General features: G+C 45.1%; 1 protein-coding gene across 1 annotated transcript in view; it reads left to right on the top strand.

The window, feature by feature from the left end:
• LOC144798568 (C-signal-like) overlaps positions 1 to 20,384 on the top strand; it is a 262,513-nt gene that overhangs the window by 178,361 nt on the left and 63,768 nt on the right. Inside the window, exon 4 of the mRNA XM_078669514.1 lies at positions 6,257 to 6,418. Coding sequence (XP_078525640.1) covers positions 6,257 to 6,418 — 162 coding nt within the window. The remainder of the gene's footprint in view (positions 1 to 6,256; positions 6,419 to 20,384) is intronic.

The following is a 20,384-nucleotide window of genomic DNA, read 5'->3' on the forward strand; positions in this document are numbered from 1 at the left end:
TGGAGGGTGGAGTTGGAGGGTGGAGTTGGAGGGTGGAGTTGGAGGGTGGAGTTGGAGGGTGGAGTTGGAGTTGGAGGGTGGAGTTGGAGTTGGAGGGTGGAGTTGGAGGGTGGAGTTGGAGGGTGGAGTTGGAGTTGGAGGGTGGAGTTGGAGGGTGGAGTTGGAGGGTGGAGGGTGGAGTTGGAGGGTGGAGTTGGAGGGTGGAGTTGGAGGGTGGAGGGTGGAGTTGGAGGTTGGAGGGTGGAGTTGGAGGGTGGAGTTGGAGTTGGAGGGTGGAGTTGGAGGGTGGAGTTGGAGGGTGCAGTTGGAGTTGGAAGGTGGAGTTGGAAGGTGGAGTTGGAGGGTGGAGTTGGAGGGTGGAGTTGGAGGGTGGAGTTGGAGGGTGGAGTTGGAGGGTGGAGTTGGAGTTGGAGGGTGGAGTTGGAGGGTGGAGTTGGAGGGTGGAGGGTGGAGTTGGAGGGTGGAGTTGGAGGGTGGAGTTGGAGGGTGGAGGGTGGAGTTGGAGGTTGGAGGGTGGAGGGTGGAGTTGGAGGGTGGAGTTGGAGGGTGGAGTTGGAGGGTGGAGTTGGAGGGTGGAGTTGGAGTTGGAGGGTGGAGGGTGGAGTTGGAGGGTGGAGTTGGAGTTGGAGGGTGGAGTTGTAGTTGGAGGGTGGAGTTGGAGGGTGGAGTTGGAGTTGGAGGGTGGAGTTGGAGTTGGAAGTTGGAGGGTGGAGTTGGAGGGTGGAGTTGGAGGGTGGAGTTGGAGGGTGGAGTTGGAGTTGGAGGGTGGAGTTGGAGGGTGGAGGGTGGAGTTGGAGGGTGGAGTTTGAGTTGGAGGGTGGAGTTGGAGGGTGGAGTTGGAGGGTGGAGTTGGAGGGTGGAGTTGGAGGGTGGAGTTGGAGGGTGGAGGGTGGAGTTGGAGGGTGGAGTTGGAGGGTGGAGTTGGAGGGTGGAGGGTGGAGTTGGAGGGTGGAGGGTGGAGTTGGAGGGTGGAGGTTGGAGGGTGGAGTTGGAGTTGGAGGGTGGAGTTGGAGGGTGGTGTTGGAGGGTGGAGTTTGAGGGTGGAGTTGGAGTTTGAGGGTGGAGTTGGAGTTTGAGAGTGGAGTTGGAGTTTGAGGGTGGAGTTGGAGTTTGAGGGTGGAGGGTGGAGTTGGAGGGTGGAGGGTGGAGTTGGAGGGTGGAGTTGGAGGGTGGAGTTGGAGGGTGGAGTTGGAGTTGGAGGGTGGAGTTGGAGTGTGGAGTTGGAGGGTGGAGTTGGAGTGTGGAGTTGGAGGGTGGAGTTGGAGTGTGGAGTTGGAGTGTGGAGTTGGAGGGTGGAGTTGAAGGGTGGAGTTGGAGTTGGAGGGTGGAGTTGGAGGATGGAGTTGGAGGGTGGAGTTGGAGTTGGAGGGTGGAGTTGGAGTTGGAGGGTGGAGTTGGAGGGTGGAGTTGGAGTTGGAGGGTGGAGTTGGAGTTGGAGGGTGGAGTTGGAGGGTGGAGTTGGAGGGTGGAGTTGGAGTTGGAGGGTGGAGTTGGAGTTGGAGGGTGGAGTTGGAGGGTGGAGTTGGAGTTGGAGGGTGGAGTTGGAGGGTGGAGTTGGAGTTGGAGGGTGGAGTTGGAGTTGGAGGGTGGAGTTGGGACTCGAAGGGTCCTCGGGGAGGGGAGGGAAGAGAGATGTTGCCTAAAAGAAAAAGAAAACGGACAAAATGACCCTGATACTTTAGGTCCACTCCAATTAAGAACGTTGCTTATTTGCTATAAATCTGTCCTTTTCTCATCCAAATATGTAATTACAGTGCATTTCTATGTAAAGTATTTCCTACGAGGCCAACGATCCAGGCAGCATATTTGTATTTCAAAATATATAGGAGTTTGTCTTTTCAATGAAAACATGCATACACTTTATCCACCATGAAGCTCGTCCCAAATAGCACTCCTACTAAGGTTGTATTTTCAGAATACCAAAATCTTATGTGGAACATAGTTTCCAGACTCAACTGCATTCCTTCCCACTGGCATTGTTTGCCGCGTTTTACAGGCTGTGTAACAGAACCCATTAATGGAGGAGGGTGTGCGTACTTTGGCCTCAAGCAGCCATTTGTGAATAAGTTAAACACATCGCATGGTCGCAGCCCCGTGTCCTGATCAAGGACTGAGGGGAGGTGAAAACACACATTAGGTTCTACAGTTAGAAGACTTTGCACTCAAGCAAGTTCATTCTGTTGCATAACATTTCCAGCACGCCGTCTGTGAAAAACAAGCAGTCAAGTTCGCCTACCTCAAACTTCACAAATGAGCAGTTAACACAAAAAAGAGACAGGACGCTTTATTACAGTTTTATAAACATCAACTTTATCGACTGTTAACACCTCTCTTGGATCCGAAAAACCCAAACAGGAAATCACGATGATCATCACAAAATATGTAATTGCGCAGACAAAGCTTGAGAATACTTTCATCGTTAATAGCCCATAGCCAACAGCAAGATCTCAAATACTCTGTACCCAACAATACCTAGGGTACACTGCTAGATTGATTTAGTATGGCACTGGAAGGGGAGGTGTGTGTACGAGGCCTATCATACTGTCTTCATAAATGTAAAAAGCATACCTGTTGTGCTGTTCGGTAACTTTGTCCTAGGGCATATTTGCTGAAAGAACAAGCGGGAGGCGGCTCGGGCGCAGCACGTCTTCCGGAGACGTGCGCGTTCACAGAGCTGAATCGGCTCGTGCACAGGCCAGTAGCGGCTCGTGCACAGCTCTATCTCCCTTGCCAGTTAACACGGTGACTATAAAACTCGCTGGCGGGAGCGCTTCGCGCTCCAACGCCAGCTCGACCTAAAAAAAATACAGGAGAAGGAAGAGAGGGAATAGTGAATATCTTTAGTACTCCCAGCATTAACAGAATTGTAAATAATGGTAATATAGCACTGAGCTCATGGAATGCAACAGGATTAAAAAATAGGCTTTTAGATACGCATTGGCATAAATATATAGAACAGCTCAGACATGGTTACTAGAACCACTGTGAAAACAAGGGTTTAAACCTTTTTTTTAAATGCAATTCCCTGACGGCATGGGAGGCCAACGAGAGGATGGGTCATATGGGTATAAATCACCATAAATAGAAACGTACATGTTTATAATATAGACTCTCATGACATACTCGGGATTAACATTTCTATGAACGATGGAAAACCATTACATCTTTTTAATATTTAAATTAGGGCGAAGAAAGCAAATACTGAATCAGAGATTTTAAGGTACTTGCACAGCATTTTAAAAACTATGGGGCAGATTTACAAGCTCCTTGCGCTCCTTTTACGCCACCGTTGCGTCACTTTTGTGATGCAGCGGCAGCGCAAAAGATGCGCCATGGTGCGGGGTACTTACAACGTGACGCATCTGGGAGATGCGTCACATTATAAAGCCCTGCGCCAGAAAGAGGCATTCCTGCGCAGGGAGAGAGGGGGCATTCCTGCGCAGGAACACCTCCTAAAAGTGGCTGAGTGAAATCTACAAAATTCCACTCAGTCACTTTTGGGCCCATGCTGCGTCAAAACCCTGCGCCTGCTTGAAGCAGGAGTAAGGATTGATGCAGCATTGTAACAATAGGACCCCCCAGAGCATTGCTGGAGCTGCGTCGCACTTGCAACGCAACTCCAGCAATGCTTCACTTTTACAGCACAGATGCGTCACGCATCTGTACCGTTATGGCCCCATGGTGCGCCGCATTGTAAATGTGGCGCATCCATGGTGGCGGAGGCATGGCGCACAATAACTGGCGCATCCTTGCTGATATGCAGGGATGCACCAGTTATTGTAAATCTGCCCCTATAGATCCTGTTGTTAGTATTGTCGTAGAAGGAGACCTCAGTTGTACCTATGAACCCCTTATGGGACTGTATGCAATCACTGAGGAAGCGAATGTGGCAATGGGAATTCCTCAATTGGAAGCAGGTAATCATGTACCATGCACAACAACAACAATGAAAATGGCATATTTTACAATAGAGCATGGACTAAGGTCATGCAATGGTTGGGTTTGGCTACGGATGAAAATACAAGTATAACTCCTCTATATACATTTAAAAGGGGAAGAGTTAAGAATCGATTATATTTTGCATAGTATAACGACATGGCAAAAAATGGACAGTTTTAAAATAGATCGGGAAAGAGAAGATAGCGATCACTATCCCTTTTTGCCTGGAATGGAAAGGAAGTAAGAGTGGGTACAAATGGTTGGCTCAGAATCCCTGTTTAATAAACCAACGATATAGAATGAACGTAGATCACTTAAGTGGCCCGTGTCGCGAATGACGCAGATACTATGACTAACATCTACAATACTTTTTCTGAGCTACTCGAGGAAAACTACATACCCTGCCCTACACCAGCCCTACACCAGCTTTGATTATTACCACCCATTAAACTCTTAGGGGCAGATTTATGATGACTGGCGCATCCCCAGGGATGCGCCAGTCATCCTGCGCCGCTGTTCCGCCACCCACTCAGATACTCTGTCCATCACAACCCCCTTTTTGCATTTACAATGCGGCGCACCATGGGGCAAAAACGGCACAGATGCGTGACGCATCTGTGCCGTAAAGGTGGCGCATTGCTGCTGGAGCGCGACGCAGCTCCAGCAAGGCTCGGGGGTGCCCCATCTCCACAATGCTGCGTCAAGACCTACGCCTGCTTCAAGCAGGCGCAGGGTTTTGACGCAGCATTGGCCTGAAAGTGACTGAGTGAAATCTCATAGATTTCACTCAGCCACTTTTAGGAGGCGTTCCTGCGCAGGAACGCCCCCCCCTGCGCAGGAAAGCCTCCTTATGGCGCAGGGCTTTATAACGTGACGCATCTCCTAGATGCGTCACGTTGTAAATAGGGCGCATTGTTTGCGCCGCCGTTGCCTCAAATAAAGTGACGCACCGGCGGCGCAAGGCCTTCATAAATCTGCCCCTTATTTCCGAGCTCAGATCACTTTTAACAAAAGCTCCAACTAGAGTTTAATTGTATTAATTTATGTTGCCTCTTTTGATTGTTATAGGGCCTGTGATTGCACTTAATTCAAACTTAAGTCAAATTGTGTTATGTATAAATCCCATCCTCAGAGATGGCGAACCATTTAGGTTTTTGTCTTTGGTTGCGAATTAGTACGTTTTTTGTTTGTAATCCAACCTACAGGAGTACTTTAAGTAACCTTATATTCAAGCATGCTGTACTTGTTTCAAAACAATGTACTGTACTTTTTACTTGTTTTTGTGTCACTTTATTGGCTCGTGGCCGAAATAAACTATTTATTACTTACGATTTAAACAGTAAAATGGGGTTATTACCTTTTTGTGACTAGACTTAAATCTATTTAGTTCCACACTCTGGACAATGATGAGCATAGGAATCTGCCGGTCAACGATGCATAACTGAAACTAGGGGGCATATGTACAAGCCCCTATCGCCACGGGAACGTCACTTTTTGTGACATTCCCATGGCGATATGGCTTTGCCTTATGTACAAGGCAGTGTTAAGCCATTTAACGTGGCTTAACGCTGCCTTGTACTTAAGGCACCCTTTCACACTATAGTTAGGGTGAAAGGGGCATGCAGTGGGTGTTGCATTTGGCGTTCCACTGCAACAGCCATTGTATTTGACGCTACCCCCATGTTCAAGGGTGGCGTACATAGGAGGCAGCGACAAAATTAAAGACCAGGAAAACCCTGGTCTTAAGTTAGCAAAACGAGGAGAAATGCATTGTTTCTCCTCTTTTTTGCTTGCCTTGTGCAGCACATATGGAAAAAGCAAAATGCCATGGTTTGTTTATGTACAGGAAGGTATCCCTTCCTGTACATAAACAAATCTTTTTTTTAAAAATGCCATTTTGAAACTTTCTTGTGGGCTGCATGAAGCAGCACACATGAAAGTTACAATATGGCATGTTAGTATTGTTTATGTGTAGGAAGGGGCACCTTCCTACACATAAACAATCCTCCCCTGCACACAGACACTCTTGCACTCTGGTGCAAGGCTGCCTGCATGGGCGCTAAGTGTTTAAACTTAGCACCATCGCAGGCGGACTGCAACGCTGCACCACATTCTTGTAAATATGGTGCAGCCTTGCGTTTCCGAAGTGGCAGAGCGTGTCGTTAAGCTAAGGAGGCTAATGACATGCTCTGCCACTTGATTGTACATATTCCCCTAAGAGTCATCTAATGTTATTTCTCCCATAAATGCAGTAGTGCTGTTTTTCTAGCGGATATGTGCATCAAAATGGCTATTTATATTATTTCTGTCTCATCAGGCATTCCTACACCTCCTAAAGAAGGCTGCGAAGAACAACGCCCAGGCTGGTATGAGCTGCAGCAAAGCAGCCCTGATCAACATGTCTACCATAGGTTCATCTATCACCTTGTGTCATGAACTTTATGATGTCTTACCCGTTGTCTCCTATCGTTGTAGCAAGGTAAGGCAAGCATGTTCCATTCTATGCACAAATGTATAGCGTCCAGTTCCAGTAACTATATATATTTATGACTGTGGTGTAACGTAACCATCTTCCCTTTTGCCCTCCCACAAGGTTCTCTGGAATGTCAGCATTTACATTGGGAAGGGGTTTTGTAATGTTCCACTGGCTCCTTGGCAAAGCAAGACTGGCTTTGGGACTTGTGGGGCAGATTTACAAGGAACTGATGCATCAGCATAGATGTGTCAGTTTCCTTGCATCAGTGCCGAATCTCCTTGTACAACTATGGATGCACTGTATTTACAATACAGTGCTCCATGACGTAAGGATTAACAGATGCGTCAGAAATTCTGACGCATCTGTTGGCACAAAAGTGACGCATTGCCGGAGCTGCTCATGAAAGTGACGCAACTCCAGCAATGCCCCACAACAGATAGCTGAGTCCCATTCAAAAAGCCCTTTGTCATTCATTACACCTGGTCTGAGCAGGCGTAGGGATTTTGACGCATTGAAAGAGTAGAGTGACACAGTGAAATCATGTAGATTTCACTGCGTCAGTTCTACATGGCTTTCTGCATGGGAACGCCCACCCTACATACATTATACCTGACGCAGGTATTATGTGACGCAGGGCTTTACAACTTGACGCATCTTCCTAGATGCGTCACGTTGTAAATTGGCCACAATTTTTATGCCGCTGCTGCGTCACAAAGTGACGCAATGGCGGCGCAAAAGTGCTGCAAGGGGCTTGTAAATCGGCCCCTGTGTTTTTTTCTAAAGAGAGGCATACCCCTTTCTGGAAACCCGAGAAAGCTCAAGTACGATACAGAAAGAATAGGAATAAGTTCTCAGAATAGAAAGCAGTCAATGAGCTAACGAAAGTATAGTGTCTGCTTGAGTGAGTCCATATTAAAATACATTAATTGTTTAGTGAGGTCATTTGTGGCCTGAATATGTTGTAGGTGTCTGACCAGCAAGATATAACATAGTAAGTTGCAGATGGGCACTTAAGTAATCAATCAAGTAATCAGAGAGGTAAGCCTTACAAAACACCAGATTATTGAAGTGTGTTTTAAGTGTTTTGTGAATTTAAGAGTCATTTTAAAGTGTGAAGTGAAATGATAGGGAGATCCCAAGGGAGGTCAGTACATGAATGAATCTTCCACCTAATTTCCTTTAACACATCGGCTGAATGGACAGCAGATTGCAGACCACACTAATCTGCTTCATTAGTAGGTGGCACTATTTGAAGAGATAGTCCAGTGAGCCAGCTTGTAGGGTTTTATGAATGAAGCAGAGAATTCATTTTATGAATGAAGCAGATGTTTCATAGTGCATGGTTTTAGACAAAGGTGCCATGCATGGAGGTGTTTCAGTATGGATCTAACGTGGCCATAGTGTTTCAAGCCAAGCAACAACGCAGTCATTGTGACTGATGTGTTTAGGAGGCCAGTATAGAGACTTTTTAAATGTCCTGGCACAAAACACATGCCAATATCAAAAATTAGAGTCATTTTCTCAAAAGAGTGGAGGAATGCTCGAACACTTCGAAGCATTCAAGAATAGATGTTGGCTTAGATACAGAGGGCAGTATTTAAAAAAAATGTCAGAGCGTGGTGTTATGCCAAAATTGGTAACGCCGTGCTCCAACATTTTTAAAGCGCAGGGATGCGCCGTATTTACAAAAATACGATGCACCCCTGTGTTTCCCCTAGTGCTAAAATAGCTGCCTAGCGCCATCACAGGCACCCTTGTGCCATGTTTCAAGGGTGCCTACGCTGCAGGGCCCATCGTTTATGTGCAGGATTGGACATTTTCCTGCACATAAACAATCTTGAAAGGCGATTTGTTGTTTGTATGTGTGCTGCAGAATGCAGCACACATAGAAAGAGCAAAATACAAGGAGAAATAAATAATTTCTGTTCGTATCGCCATCCAAGAGCCAGGTTTTACTTGGCCTTAGTTTTTGGCGCATAAATATTGTAAATATGGGGCTGTAGCAAAAAACAATGGGTGTTGCTGCGAAACGCCCACTGCAGCACCCATTGTACGCACCTTTCACGCTAAGTGAAACGTGAATAGGGGCCTTATTTACAAGGCGGCATTTAGCCACATTAAGTGGCTTATTGCCGTTTTGTAAATAAGGAGAGGAGGATATCGCCACCAGAATGTCACTAAAAATGACGTTCTGGTGGCAATATCTCCTTTTAAATATGCCCCAGAGTTTATCTTGGGGGTGAAGGAGTGCACTCAGGGCCGGAGCTAGGCATGGGCAGTGTGTGCGGCTGGCCAGGGCCTTGCGCTCAGCTTACAAACAGGGGGCCCCCGCTTCACTGTGAAAGGCCACGCTTTCACAGTTAGTCCACCTGCTCCTCCAGGGCCCCTCCCCTCCCCACACAATCACATCAGAGATGTCTCGACCTTGCGTTGTGAGATTCCTGGGGGTGCAGGGGTGGGGGAAGGACAAACAGAGTGGGGACTGCAATTATGTTGGCTCACAGTGTCCGGGGTGGGGCATCACCTCTGTTAAGTACCGGCCATTCCCTTTCTGCATTTTGTTCCTAGGCGACAGAATGCCCCTTTGTGTTCAGGAACAGTCAGACATAGGTAAGGAGAGGTAGGTGAGGGGAGGAGGGAGCAGCCAGATCACTGGCTTTTTTAAACTTTTGTGTCACCCATTTTTTTGATGAGAATATGCATTTAAAATGCATGTACGACTGCCGTGGTAGAGCAGTGTTTTGTGAAATGCCTTGTTACTGCTTGGAAAGGGCTTTCCCTGGGCCTCTAAGCATTAGACTGCTAGAGCAAGCTGCAAAGTCCAGATGTGGGGGCACCCTTTCCCTGGGCTTTGTAACCATTACTCCCTCTTTCCATTATTTGCACCCCTGTGAAATGTATCCAAAAAAGAAACACTTGCTGGAAAGGTAGTCTCTTTCTAAGATTTTTCACTTCCAAAGTGCAGCCTCGGGACGGAGAGAAATAAAAAGGTGTGAAAGGTAACTAAAGCAAGACAGAGTGTGTCGAAAAGGGGCCAGATTGATTTTATTCACATCCAAAACACATTAGTGCCACTTTACAGTGTTTGCCAGTGAAGCACTACTTTTGTTTCCTTGTATTTCTCTGAACAGCATTTTTTTTTCCGAGTGGGGAAGCACACCATTCCTGGAGGTACTGTGCAATACCCACTTGACGGGCGGATAGGAAAACAAAATGCATACCACTACCCTGTATTCATGAATGTGGTCTTTTTAAACTATACTGCTTACATTTTGTAAGGATCTAAGCAATGGACATTGAAAAGGGTCCCTTCTGGTCCTGTAGTCATGTCCTTACCATTTCATGCAAAAGCACTCACGGATTCTGAACAGTGAGTGCAAAAGCGTTGAGGTTAGTATGTTGTTCATGCTTACATTTCACATGCTTTACTTAATCTTGCATTCCTTCTGTGTTTGCTTTTTTCAGTATGTTACTTTTTTTTAGGCAGCATATTGCTCTTGTCTAGTGCGTAATTTGAACTGTGTCGCATCAAGGGGTTTATAGCAGGGCACAATTGGGTTGTAGGTGAAGGCAGTGCGAGTTTCTCTCAGTGGGGCAGTATGGTGGTCAATGGGGGAGAGGATGTGGCACCATGGTCAGAGCTGCCACATTTGGAACTTTGGAACCAGGTTCAGCCTTCATGACCAGTCCACCAGACCACTCTCCTGAGAGAGCACATTTCCATGCTAGACCTTAGAAGGTCCCGAAAGACCTTAGAAGAATGGTGTCTGAGCACCAGCAGGTGGCCCATAGCGGCGGCAAGTGTGGGTTAACCTTGAAGGCCTGTCCACTACAACCCCTATTGAAGCTCACCTCCAGTCTTGCGGGCAGGCCTATGAAGCGGCAAACCCTAGAGCAACAGTAACTCTGTCACTGAGGTCACAGGACCCTTGAGCAGGGAGGCTCTAGGGCGGTGCGACAGGTGAAATCGCACTGAGCGCTGACTTCGGTTGGGGGCATCATGTTTTTGAGTATATTTTGTTTTTAAAAGCACTTGCTGCCTCCTTCCTGACCTCCAGCAATTTTCAGCAACAATAAAAATGTAATGATATCTCCGGTGATTAATGTTTCTTCCTGGAGAGAGATAGAGTCTTGTCAGGTGGAAGTTTTGACTTGTGAAACGGTAGAGCAGAGGGTTAATGTGCCTGCTGCAAAGAACATGTACCGTGCAGATCATTAAGTCAACATGATGTAATAGGCCAGTGGGTTACTGCTTTTGTCAGAGATCCTTTTGTTACTTGCAGTTTATAAGTCAAAATCGTAACACAGAACAATGAGCTATTAACTGTCATCTAAGAGCTGCATGCAAACACACAAGGTATAAGTTAGAGCGTTATGTTTTTTCCCCAGTCTTTGATTATCTTAATGATCCAAAAAGGGTTCATTTGGACAGAAATCAATTCTGGTTATTAAAGAGAATCCCCAACCATGGTATTACGTTCTAAATTCAGAGTTTGTATTTCTCCAGATACATCGCTATTAAACTATACTAGTAGGATTGTCATGTGACTCCTACACGTTGTAGTCCTTTGTCTTATGTAACATTACCTTTTGTGATTTACACACATATGATTGATTGTCTCTGTGTATTGTGTGTGATATAAAGTTCTGACACCCTACACTGATGCCAGTGGTGCTGTAAATCAAATTCGATGCATCTGAGCAAGAATGTGTTTATGTTGACTTGAGGGACTCTTTTAAAGGGTGGTAGTGAGGGAATCCGTGGCGGAGCGAGTCATGGGTGGGGGGCAACAAACATTGTCGCACAGGGCTCCACCAGGGCTAAAGCCAACCACTTGTACTTCCTACAGTTCTAACACCAAATCAAAAATGCTGATTTGAAAACCCCTTCAATCTGAAGCATTCCTTCAAGTCAATGTATGATTTAGCAGTGGTCTCTGCTGTTTTAAGTCTTTTTTTATTTATGTACAATCTTTATTTGTTTGCAATGGTGTCTTGTAATGTTGCATTATATGTGTTGTGTTTTTGCACACCATAATTCTGCAGAGTATAGAGCCCACACACAAAAAAGATTGTCCTATGACTCTGGGATACTGGTGAGAAGATTTATGTTAAAACAAATTACTAAGTATTAATGTCATCCTAAGGTAGCACAATAATGGCACAGAAAGACAAGGGAGCCTTTTGAAATTTGCAATTATATCCATGAAGTGAGGGGTTTTCTCTTGTGTAATTTTATATTTTTAATGATCCCACACCTCATTACCTCAACAGGATCTCCCCCCTTTATGAGACAGAAAAGGAGTGTTTATCATGCATTCATCTGGAAACAATCAGTTAACATGAGTAAAAAACAGCCATCTTTGTGAGACCTGCACCTAGCTTTTCCACCCAATGCGACAAATGTAATCCATTTAATAGTTTTAAAATATATGGACTTATTTAATTTGTATATTTACCTTTTTGTCTATGTTACTGATATCCACATTAGATCTCTTCAGTGATGCCAAATAAGATCAATAGTCCTGCGATGTCACTTTCTGTGATGTCACTTCTTGTGATGTTATCAAGGATGGCTTCTCCACTAGGACGGAGGAGCGTCGCCCTACTGCTTTCTCGCAGAGCGAGAAGCAGAAACATAACATGTTAAAACAAAAATTGTATGTTTCTGCTTCTCGCACTGCGAGAAAGCGGAAGTGTTTGGTTGGGGGGGTACTTCTCTAGGGCAAGGGAGGAGGGGCTTGCACACTGCTAGGGGCTCTGACTGTTTGGTCGGCCCTCTGGGGCCGACCAAACCAGTCATGGGCACTCTGGCCTTTCTCGTCTGGCTGGTCACCGTCCCGACCAATCACAACACTGTCATTTCAGCTTTGTGATTGGCTTAGGGAAGAGGAGGGAGGCTGCAGGAGAGCAGGTCAGGTGCAGAGTCGACGCCAGACCCGGGAAGGGAAGTTTAGTTTTATAATAAACCTCCCCACCCACGTACCATCCCACAAGAACCCCGCGAGAAACCCTGCCCGCGAGTCATGCCGGCAGCGACTGGATGTTACATGCAAATTAGAGGCACCTCACATCTTTCCTTTTGCCTGGGGCTCCAGAAGTTCTAGGACCGGCCCTCAGTGCACTTCCAGACTTTGCTCACTAAAACAAAGGAGGATATCCAGTGTTTCACTTCGGGATACAGGAAGCGCAGCTGTGTTGTTAGTGCCCTGGGTAGGATTTCTGTTGGCTCCATGTTTATCGAAACTCGTTTGCCTGCATTGAGTGGTGCACAAGTGATTGGCAGTGAGGCACTTTGGATAGGTTTTCAGAACCATCTTCTTGCTTCAGTTCAAAGTGAGTATCATCTGTAAACCTTTGGTAACAAAGGTTATGCAGAATGAAAGTGTTATCAATTAGGTGTTGAAAGGCGCTGGTGACAAGGCTGAGCCTTGTGCTACAATGCACTTTATTTTATTAGTTCCTGAAAGGAAATTGACCAGTTTAACTTGAAGTGTACTGTTTAGAGGAAATATGGACACTGTAAGAGTACAGTTCCACTAGCATCTGTTGAACAGACAGCCTGCCAAGAAGCATCTGTTGATCAATGGTGGCACTTGGCTTACAGTGAACTATAAAGAGATTGGGCCCATGACATCATTATTCGTTATCAGCTTTGGTGTATTTATTTGTTGTACTTGAAGTATTTTAAGCTGATGATTTGCAATGATGTTGATTAATTGTGCTAGAATAAAGTACCTTGAATGGTGCAAAAGGAATCTGGGAAATCCAGCAAAATCAGAGATTAAAGAAAGCCTTGATCAAGTATATTGAGGAGTTCATCCCTCCTATTTAGCACAGTCGTCATACTGTGATTCACCTTGGTCTAAACCCTGACTGGGTATTACTTAGTTAACAATTTAGAATAGGTCTAGTAGTTAGAGCCATTATTTAGCCTGTTGATGATAATTAATTTAGGAGCAAAACATCTAAGATTGACTTGCTTGACATTGAAGGGGTCCAAGATTTTATGCCTACTCATCTCATTATTAGTGAAAAACTCACAAAGGAGGGTTTCGTAACTCTTGATAACAAGATTGGTTAACAAATTATTAGAGCAATAGTAGAAATGAACACCCTGAGAACATCGATGTTATGTGTGAAGAAGGACATGAAGTTATCACTGAGATATTTCAACAGTGTTTTAAGTTAGACACTGAGTTGCCAGTGACAACATCTTTAAATATAGAACAATTCTGTAGACAAGTTCTTTACCTCAGTGATGTAGGCTTTGGATTATTTCTTTTTTTGCCTTCGTACAATCTAGTTTATAACTTACGGATTGCACACATCATGCTTGCTATGTGGTCAGATATATTTGTTTGGATGAGTGGTCACGATTCAGGGAATGTTTGTAATTATTGCAAACTTGCTTTTAATTAAGAAATCCGTCCAAGAAGGATATATGATTAAACAACTACTGCCTAAACCATGAATTCCTTAACCACGTAGGCTAAACAACGAACAATGCCAAACCACAAAACTTTTTACAACGAGTTCCTAAACCACGAAAAATATTTAAATTGCTCATTACCCATTTACACCACTTTGTTCTTTTTAATCACAAAACAAATGTAATAATAGATGAATTTTTCTTGGCTGCCCTCTCAACTGAAAAGAAAAGCAAGAACTCGCAACCCGCTGCAGGCTGCTGCTTGCATGGCGAAGCAGACAAGAATGTGTGCTCGTCCTGCTGGGAGTGCCAGTGCCTGGCACATCCTACGTGTGGAATGATAGTGTGGGGTTGGCCAGAGCCTGCTTCTCTTTCAGGAGTAGCTGCTAGAACTGGAATCTGGTTGGTGCCAGCAGAGAATCGGACGCTGAATCTCCCAACTGCAATTGTTGGCTTTTGTAGTCTATGGGTTCACACAGAGATACACATCTTGGAGTTTTCGCAAAAATGATAATTTTCACAGTAGTTTTTCAAAGTTCTTTCATTGATTTAATGTAAATTGACATTTCCCTCTGTACTTAAGTGTCAGTACTATATTCACCAAATTTAAATCTGCTAATATGCCTTCCTGAAACATTTCTTCTAACCCGTTTTATAAATAATCTTGGGTACGTCATTGGTTGTGTTGTTTTCTGTGGTGTTTCCACTGTATGCTTAGAATACGGGTGCTGTGCATTAAAGACAGGCTACAAGGGATTTCGTTCATGAGTTATTTGACTTTCATATAGCATCTGTTGTTCATAGGTTCATTAAGCAATCGAACCCCGTGTATCCATAGGATTACTCAAGATATTAATCAAAAGATTTCTTTACAAGGCAAAACATTTAAATGTAATATGAAGAGAAGAAGCACACAGCAGGGAAGGTTATGTTTGAAATCAATTGTATTGATATAAATCACAAAGTAAGTTCATGGGGACAGGTAATAGAACAAAACTTTAGATAAAAAGTCATGAAAAGCAATGTATTAGCATTCAATCGACAAATCATAACATTAACATCAGCTCCATGGATCAGTAAGGAAAACCAAAGTCATAAATGAGTCCTGGTATCCTTGGGTGCAAAAAATGGCTGTGGAGTTGATGCCTTATGTCGACGTTTCGGTCTTGTAAGTTGTCATCAATAAGACCATCATCAGGACTAAATTTTCATCAAATAAAACCCCCTATACAAAAACAATTATATACAATTAGTTGATGTAGCGAATAAATCACAAAACCAACATCAACTAGCTATTTACATTTTTAACCTAACAATCCTGCTGTGTGTATCACATCCTATTGATGGAATTCTAACAAAGTCATTACTATATTAAATTAAAATCTTCTCTACTTAGGACAACTTAAATAAAATGATTCACCTGCAATAGTCAATTCCAATTGCACAATCAATTTGATTTTTTAAAGAGAGAGTGCAACGTTTTCATAACCACAAAGTTGATCAATGACATAGACAGATGTAGTTTTTAACTCACTTGAGTCAACACAATGTATGGAGACGATCTTTGGACTGGGCAATGTATCGAATTGGAAGTAGTTCTCCAGTGGGATCTATAAAGATGTGTGAAACACATCCATTCAAACATGTGATATATAAGAGAAATACTTATCAGACATGGTGTGCAAAGTATGGGGCAACATACCTGGTCTAGCTCTTCTATACAGTCAGAGCTTATATGGTGGCATAGAGGTGATTCTATTTGCAGATCGGGCGGTAATGATTGGAATACCTGCAGTGAAAAAATATATTCACTTGCTATAGAAATAATTTCACCAGTGGATTATATCGACCGACTGTTAATGTCTTGTCCATTCAATCATATTTCAATCTTTACGCGCTATCATTTTGGAAGAGTATCGATAGTTGTGCGCTACAACAGATACAGTAGTGCGTTAAATGGAAGCATGACCTTTAGCACTTATATCGATATGTCAACAGGTCGACAATGTATGTAATTTAACTCTAAACCAAACCAAAAGTGGTCTAACATGCTTTTATTTGGCCCAAGCCTACAAGGGTTTATTGGGTTTTCCAACGTTTTTTGGTAGTGCATTAAAGACAGCACATAAACATACAGACATTCACATCACATTGAGAAATGCTACACGTTTCTGGAGTTCACATGCAGCCTCTTCACACATTATTAGCACCACCCAGTACAATCTGCCATCTGTAACATGATGGGCACTGCAGTCTTGGGTCAGTACCTCAGCAACAACACATCCCGCTTTGGCTAGTACATAGGAGATGATGACGCGCAAAGCATATTAGGCAATTTCGTCCGGGGTAAATGAAGCACAAACAAGGATCAGATCACACAAAGGGAAATGTTTAAAAAAAAATGCAGGCTGAAATTTTTTTTAAAGAGAATATTTTGTAATTGAGCAAATATGAAAAGAAAAAAATGAGAGCTGTGTAGCACCAGTTTACGGCACAATCCCTACCACAAACACATCCTCGGGTGACAACAATGACCGTAATTGTCTTTACGACAAATATGTAGATAATAACTGCGCTATAGTTTAGCAGCAGTTCGGGCCCCCTGAAGGGCTTCTTCCCCACGCTCCGCTTTGCTGAGTGAGTCATGCCAGGGGGCGAAGATCGTGTCAGGTCAAGAGGGGAGAGACTCGTGGTTTAGGAAAGTCGTGGTTAAGGAAAGTCGTGGTTTAAGAAAGTCGTTGTTTATAATTGTCTTTGTTAAGAATTGGTCGTTATTCAGGATTCGTTGTTCAGGTAAGTCGTTCTAAATTTGTTGTTCAGGATGTTTCCCGTCCAAGAAAGCTGCCTTGAACTCTGAGGGGACATTCAGGTAGTATGAAAAATAGTAGATTGACAGTGTGACATCTTAGTGAGTTGGTTCAGTACCAACAAATTTAAACTAAGAATGTCCATATGTTCAAGATATTTTGAGTGGGAGCATTATAAGAGTCATTAGCCCTGATTTTCAAATCTCTAAGAATAAAAAGCTTATTAGAGATAATTAATACGTTTTGAGAAAGGGCAAGCGGGTCAAAAAGGAAAGCGTTGAGGCATATTTTGGGATGAAAGCAGGTAAAAGAACAAAAAAGTAATGGGGAAGGCATGGAGATAGATTGATACAGATTAATTTATTGTCAGCCAAAGCAAATCTCTCCCTGCTTGTGCCCTATTTTACCTTAGGAATATTATAGTTAGATGGGAGGTGATAGCTTGTTTCAGGTGCCAAAAAGCCGGTGAATCATTACACAGTAGTGGAAAAAATATGAAATTTTTCACTGCAGATCCGACAATAAAGTATATGTGCACAGAGGCAATTGCTGGAGTAGAAAAGTAGTGTGGAGCAATATTGAAAGTGATTAGGGTATGACTAGATAACACACTCTGGGCAGTTACAGGTGTTATGTCACAGAGAGAGTAGCAAATCCAATAGCAATTGGGTATTGGTGCATCAGAAAGCTCAATATAGGGATTGGTCAAGTTGGCAGTTGGCAGGAGATAGTCATGAGGCTCACCTTCCTGGTCTGTGGGCAACAAGGAACCTGAATTAAAAAAAGGACAGACTAGATTACTATGGATAGCAAGTAACACAAAAGTTTAGTATGAGGACAATCTGGCTGTTGATAGATGTTGAGGTTCCATCATCCCCTGGTATCACTTTGTTCGCCCTAAGTTGGCAGGGTATGCCTAGACTTTGCTCCCTTGCTCACTCTACCACTGGATTCAGGATAGCCTGGCTGGTGAGGATTATGAATCCGAAACCGGTCAGACGATGCTTGTTTCCAGTCCAGGGAAGACATGGCTTGGCAGTTCGGGCTGGACTATTCCCATGAGGCACAGAGTCAGACTGATTTGCATATGGCCATGTCTGAACTGGCGTGGTGGAGTGAGCTAAAGAATGGTGATGGATTAAATCCAGATCAGTTGACTGGGGGTGAGTGTTTGATTTGCTCAAACGCTCCGTCCATCATCCCCTTTGGTATTGCTTTGTTCAGCCTAAGTTGGCAGGGTATGTCAGACGTGAGTTCCTCGCTCACTGTGCCACTGGATTCAAGATAGCCTGGCGGATGAGGATTATGAATCCGAAACCGGTCCCAGGATGCTTGTTTCCAGTCCAGGGAAGACATGGCTTGGCAGTTCGGGCTGAACTGTTCCCATGAGGCACAAGGTCAGACTGATTTGCATATGACACTCGGGGGGTGCCGGTGCAGTTTCTCGGCCACTCCCACCTCTGGCCAGCATATCATGACACCTCTTTCCCGGCCGCGAAGCGAACGCGCGCAGCGGGCGTGCCGGCGGCGCGCCAAAGGCGCGCCAAATGCAAGCCCGTCTGCGCCTGTCCGCGACCGGTCAGAGGCCACAGACCCTGCCCCTTTCATGTTGAATTATGCCCCCGAGCAACTTCTTGCTTATCAAGGCGACTGGCCCCTTACCACGGCCGTGCTCGAGCGCATCCATGCCGCCGGCATTTTTAATTCTCCCTCCCTTATGGTCTTAAACCCCAATGACCTGTTGGCTTCTCTCCCTGATCCTCTTTCCTCCTTTCCCTCTTATCTGCCCGCGGTGGCCTCGGCCTACCTCCTCAATACCCGCTCGGCGGTTAAGCACCACCTGGAACTCTATAATCTTCTTGACACTGAGAAACCGGATTTCCTGTTTCTAACTGAAACCTGGTTTTCTGCAGACTCATTGCCCGACGTACTATCAGCACTCCCCGACTCTTACTATGTCCTCCGTGCCGATCGCCCTGAGGGGAAGACCGGGGGAGGAGTGGCTATGATCATCCGGTCCAATCTCCAGTTCCAACTCCTTTCCCATCCTTCTATTCTGAATGTAGATTTTTTAGTTGCCCATTCGGTTAAACTTCTGGCTCCCCTTACTATCGCACTTTTTTATCGTCCTCCCCAAACCATGTCCTACTTTGTGCCAGCCTTACAGGAACTTTTGGCCACTCTTGTGGTCAACAATTCCTCAGTTCTTCTAGTAGGTGATTTTAATTTTGGGCCCGGAGACCCCAGGGAAGATCAGACATCTAAAGATTTTTCTGATACTCTTTGTTTCCTTAACTTTATTTCTCACATCCACGTCCCCACCCATACACACGGCCACACTCTCGACCAGATTTGGTCGGCCAATCGGACCATCTTTTCCCCTCTTATTCTCCCTTGCACTTGGTCGGACCATTTTTTAATTTCCTTTTCCATCGACCTAGGCGCCATTGATAAACCACCTCTGCCCAAGGATGTTGTGGCCCGGAATTGGAATCGAGTGGACCTTAATACTCTCTGCTCTTCTTTGGCGTCCTCTACCCCGATGTATCTGACCTCCCTCTCGAACTCCAGGCTGACGCCGTTAATAGCTGGCTGTCCACTTCTTGCGACTTAGTCGCTCCCTTTAGGAGGATCAGATCTTGCTGCCTCCGCGAAGCTAATAGATGGTTCTCCAGTGATCTCAAAACTCTTAAATTGGCTCTCAGACAATCAGAGCACCAGTGGAGGCGTAATTACTGTCCCTCCCTGAAGGTTCGATACTTGTCTCTTCTCCATAGCTATAAAAAAGCCATTCTTTTAGCCAAAACCAAATACTTCACTGGGAAGATCTTACCGGCAGTCAACAAACCGAAGGAGATTTTCTCCATTGTCCACAACCTAGTTGCATCTGACAGAGCTAATCCCAATCCTGTCCCCTCTCAAGATCTTTGCAATTCTCTTAATGATTTCTTCCTCGAGAAAATCGCTAACATTAAATGAAACATTCCCTTGTCACTTCCCTCTCCTCTCCCTTCCTTCCCCTCCCTGCCGCTTCCCCCCTCCCCTCTCTTTCCCCCTATGTGGTCTCCCTCTCTTGACCACTTTCCTCCAATTTCCAAGGAGTCTTTCTGTGCCCTACTCTGCAAGGTCAAGTCAGGCTCCCCTGCTGACTGCAGCCCGGCGCACATCTTGAGGGAGTTGTTTTCTCGTTGCCCTGACCCCCCATTGTCCCTTCTCAACACCTCCATCACTCAGGGTATAGTCCCGACCCCTTTTAAATCAGCCACGGTTATTCCCATCCTCAAAAAACCTGGTACTGACCCCACTCTTCCCGCCAACTTCAGGCCTATTTCTCTGCTCCCTTATCTGGCCAAGATCTTGGAGAGCCATATTACCTCCTGCCTCTCGGCCTATATTGAAGACAACCATCTTTTGGCCTCCCACCAAGCGGGTTTCCGTCCAGCCCACTCAACGGAATCTGTGGTTCCTTCCGTTTTCGATGAACTGAGGAGTAAGGCGGATGCCAACTCTCCCCAAGCTTTGGTACTACTTGATTTGTCCGCTGCTTTTGACACGGTCGACCACTCCATCCTTCTCGATCGTGTCAAGGCAGCGGGCATCTGGGGGACCGCTTTCTCCTGGCTCGCCTCATTTCTTCAAAGGCGGTCGCAGGCGGTTCAACTTTCGGGCTTCACCGCCCCTACCCGCTCAGTGCCCTGTGGGGTCCCTCAAGGCTCCTCTCTTTCCCCTC

This window comes from Lissotriton helveticus, chromosome 12, assembly GCF_964261635.1.
Source record: "Lissotriton helveticus chromosome 12, aLisHel1.1, whole genome shotgun sequence".
NCBI lineage: Eukaryota > Metazoa > Chordata > Amphibia > Caudata > Salamandridae > Lissotriton > Lissotriton helveticus.